Below are 3,785 nucleotides of genomic sequence, written 5' to 3'. Positions count from 1 at the left end.
ATATATATGTATGTATGTATGTATTTGTATTTATATTTATAATCGTATGCATTTATTTCCCAGTAATGGACGCAGTCTAATGACTGAAAGAAGTAAAACAATAGAAGAATATAGACATGTATATAATCCAACTTAGTGTTCTTTCATTTTCGTTTTGTCAGAAACCACTCTATGCATCAGCGAGATGGACAACTCACAATGTACTCACTGTATGAAAGACTATTTCTATCCGAAGTTAAACTCCCTTATACAGTTCTATCAATGCAGGCTCGGTTCACTTGTGCTCCTTCAGTGTCCAATAAACACAATATGGGACGGTAGATCTATCAAGTGCCTTTATGACAGTAAGTATAATATACAGTAATATATATAGGTGTATAAAGGTTGAATGCGGATTCGTCCTTTAACTGGAGGTTTCCCAAAAAAGATTTCTAATGTTGATTCTTCATACTTTGCTGGGTGTTTACAGGCGTAAATTTGCGAAGATATGAAAGTAGTCCTTGTATATAATGTATGATGAATATATAGAATAAAATTCCATTAATACCATCAATTTTGTTAAAAATGGAGGAGTTGTTAAAATATATAAGAAGTTTAATTCTAGCAGAGGATCGTTTCGTACAATAATAATAAGATAAATTCATGATTAAATTAAATTAATTAAATATCAACGTACTCCTCAGTGCAAGGAGGAAGGAAACCATAATACAAGGAACTTAAAAAGAAATATTGGTAACCGTGTGAGATGGGAGTCATGTCGGATATTTAACCATAACTCTCCTAGATCCAATTTTTTCTGGTATATTCCCTCTTATGTTCCTTGTATTATGGTTTCTTTCCTTCCTGCCATGAAAAGTACGATGATATTTAATTAATTTAATTCAATCATGAATTTATATTATTATATCTCTGCACGAAACGATCGTCTGCTAGAATTAAACCTATAAATTTTAACAACTTGTCTCCTCCATTTTTAACAAAATTGATGGGATTTATGTTAACATGTCAAATAACCACATATTGCATGACATTGAAACATTCGTACTCTTTCTCTTTCATTTATTTTTCAGTGATGCGGATCACCTTTGACCCTGTGCTTAATATCTTTCCCGAGGATTCTGGGAGCACCAACACAGATAAACCAATCAGATGGCGAACCGATTTAAGTATCGAATCTAGAACAGGTATGACTTTTAATTGAATTGACCGTCTTTATGTTTAGCTCTCAGTGTTACAAGCCTGCGACGAGGCCACGGATCACACGTAAAACCTTTTCCTTTCTCTCGCAGAAAATACTGAATATTAAACAATTATTCCCCCTCGTTTGAAAGTGTATAGGTTTCTCTTAATTAAGAAATTAATTTACGTAGCATTGTGTGACACTTAAATTAAATCTGGGTCTAAATTAAATCTAGTACTATCTTATGTTGTTAATGTTCCTCAAATATCTCAAAGACACAATTCGTTTTGATACCAAATACCAATGTTACAAAATTCATTGAAAGATTAAATGAAGCAAACCTAGATATTCTAATGGTAAGCAACCTACTTTTTATTTCCGGTATTAAACTATTCCATATGTTCTTCCTTTTTCTAAGATGGTAAAGTGTGATTCAAAAGAGATTTGGTTGCTATTTCTAGCAGATTGGAAGGATCAGGTAAAAGTTCTCTTGGTTTTGAATTGATGGATAGAAAGTTGGCGTTGATTGTAATGAGTTGGCTTACGAAGCCAAATATTATCTTTTGTTTTTCACATACTGTGCACAGCTGTGTACATAAAGGGTCCTCGTAGTTCTGTCAGGAAATGTGGGCTTCGGTTTCCTCTAGATACATAACCGCATGCTTTAAAGCATAGCAAAAGAAGAACTTTATGCATTTATGCTTTCCTTTGGGGTATTAGTGACGTAATTAAAACAAATTAGTTTTGAATGAATGTCGAAACTGGAAAATAGATTTGCTTTCCAGGAGACTTGCCCTTCCTTCTAGTATGATAATTTAGTCAGTAAAAAATTATAATTCCTCGTATTTGTATTATGTTATGTATTTGACTGTATGCAGTTTATCGAACATGACTGTATGCAGTTTATCGAACCCTAAGGAATGTAAGACAAAATTAACCCTGCGAGATACGAACTCAGAATATAGAAAGATAAAATTGGATAAAATACGATCAAAAGAGGCAGTGGAATCTCTTTCGAAGCAGCCCACCCCATCACTTTTACTCCCCCACCTTCCAACAGATGAACATTGGAGATAATGCAGTTCCAGATGACACTGCTATGTCTGAATAATAAAAGACGGGATGGATACGGCTGGGATGACTTTGATCAAAGTTCTGCACAATAAAGTCTTCTTGTGGGGTCGCGTAATGGCAGTAAAAGGATAAGCGAAAACAGAGAAATAACGTGACCCTAATCAATGCTGACGCAGGGTTTAAAATAACAACAGCAACAACAACAATATCACTAAAGGTTGCAGCAGCAAAAAAAACATCAACAGAAACGACTTCAACAGCATCAGCAACAACAACAACAACAACAACAACAACAACAACAACGACGTCACAACATCAAAATAATGGTAACGCATGTATTCCGAAGTTCCCCTCCACCACAGCCTTCAGTTAATTTTTAAATGCGCCCCTTTAAAGCCTAGCCAGGCTCATGGGCCCGGTTGCAATGGCGTACGTGTTCCGTAGCTGGACGGGACGCCAGTCCATCACAGCGTTACTCATTTTTGCCAGCTGAGTGGGCTGGAGCAACGTGAAATGAAGTGTTTTGCCCAAGAACACAACGCGTCGCTCGGTCCAGGAATCGAAACCACAATCTTACGATCATGATTCTGATACCATAACCACTAAGCTACGCGCCTCCACACAGCCTTCAGTTAGTGGGAAGCAAATCATTATCCAGAACATAGCTCTATTCCCAGCAAAAAGAAAATGAAATTAATGTTATGATCACCGCATACGTTTTCCCTTAAGTTATTAGTGGTTTCAGGTTATATAATATAGAAAATGTGATACAAAATGCAAGATACGTTATGGTAAGAGGAAAAGATACATATAGAGCATTATCGTATGATAAGAGACTATAACATTTGTGATATGATACATCCGTATAGTTGTTTATAATAACAGAAGATAAAATGTTATTACGTGATAAGAGGATGATGAAATGACCAATTCATAACGCTATGTTTCGTATAAGAAACACAAATCGTAAGATACCGTTTGATAAACGATAATGCTTAACATACGATACATGTCGCCGGATAAAATATTTGATTGAATTCATAGGGTGGAGCAAAGTGGAAGCTGAATTTAGAAATACACTTTACTAAAAACTAAGAAACAATTTCTTTGCCCTACTTTGACCTGTACGTCATTGAAGCACGTTAAATCTCTAATCCAACATCATGACTGTTATTTCATTTATCTTTCTTTCTTTTTCGATGAAAAACCATTATCAGAATCGTCGATTTCTTTCACATCTGTTCCTCATTGATGTTACTGAGTTTGTTGTCTTGTTTAATGATTGCCCTTGTTTTTTGCCCGGTACTCTTACCTGGATATCAATTACCTAAGTACGAGTGGACCTCAGATATCCAATTACACATAAAGAGGCGTATATAGATTGTCTACATCAACTACTATAGAAATGTAAGAAGAATATATCAGTGGCATACTTCACTAGCCACCTCAAGTCTGGTTGTGCCTAAAACAGAGCCAGTATGCGGTTGCACGACTTGGACGATATATATATATATATATATATATATATATA

At 35.3% G+C, this 3,785-nt stretch overlaps 1 protein-coding gene across 1 annotated transcript in view; it reads left to right on the top strand.

Moving 5' to 3' along the window:
• Positions 1-3,785, top strand: part of LOC106877428 (uncharacterized PE-PGRS family protein PE_PGRS54) — a 58,501-nt gene that overhangs the window by 46,804 nt on the left and 7,912 nt on the right. The window contains exons 16-17 of the mRNA XM_014926329.2: positions 162-344; positions 1,071-1,184. Coding sequence (XP_014781815.2) covers positions 162-344; positions 1,071-1,184 — 297 coding nt within the window. The remainder of the gene's footprint in view (positions 1-161; positions 345-1,070; positions 1,185-3,785) is intronic.

This window comes from Octopus bimaculoides, chromosome 5, assembly GCF_001194135.2.
Source record: "Octopus bimaculoides isolate UCB-OBI-ISO-001 chromosome 5, ASM119413v2, whole genome shotgun sequence".
Taxonomy (NCBI): Eukaryota; Metazoa; Mollusca; class Cephalopoda; order Octopoda; family Octopodidae; genus Octopus; species Octopus bimaculoides.
This window is presented reverse-complemented; position numbering and strand designations above follow the sequence as displayed.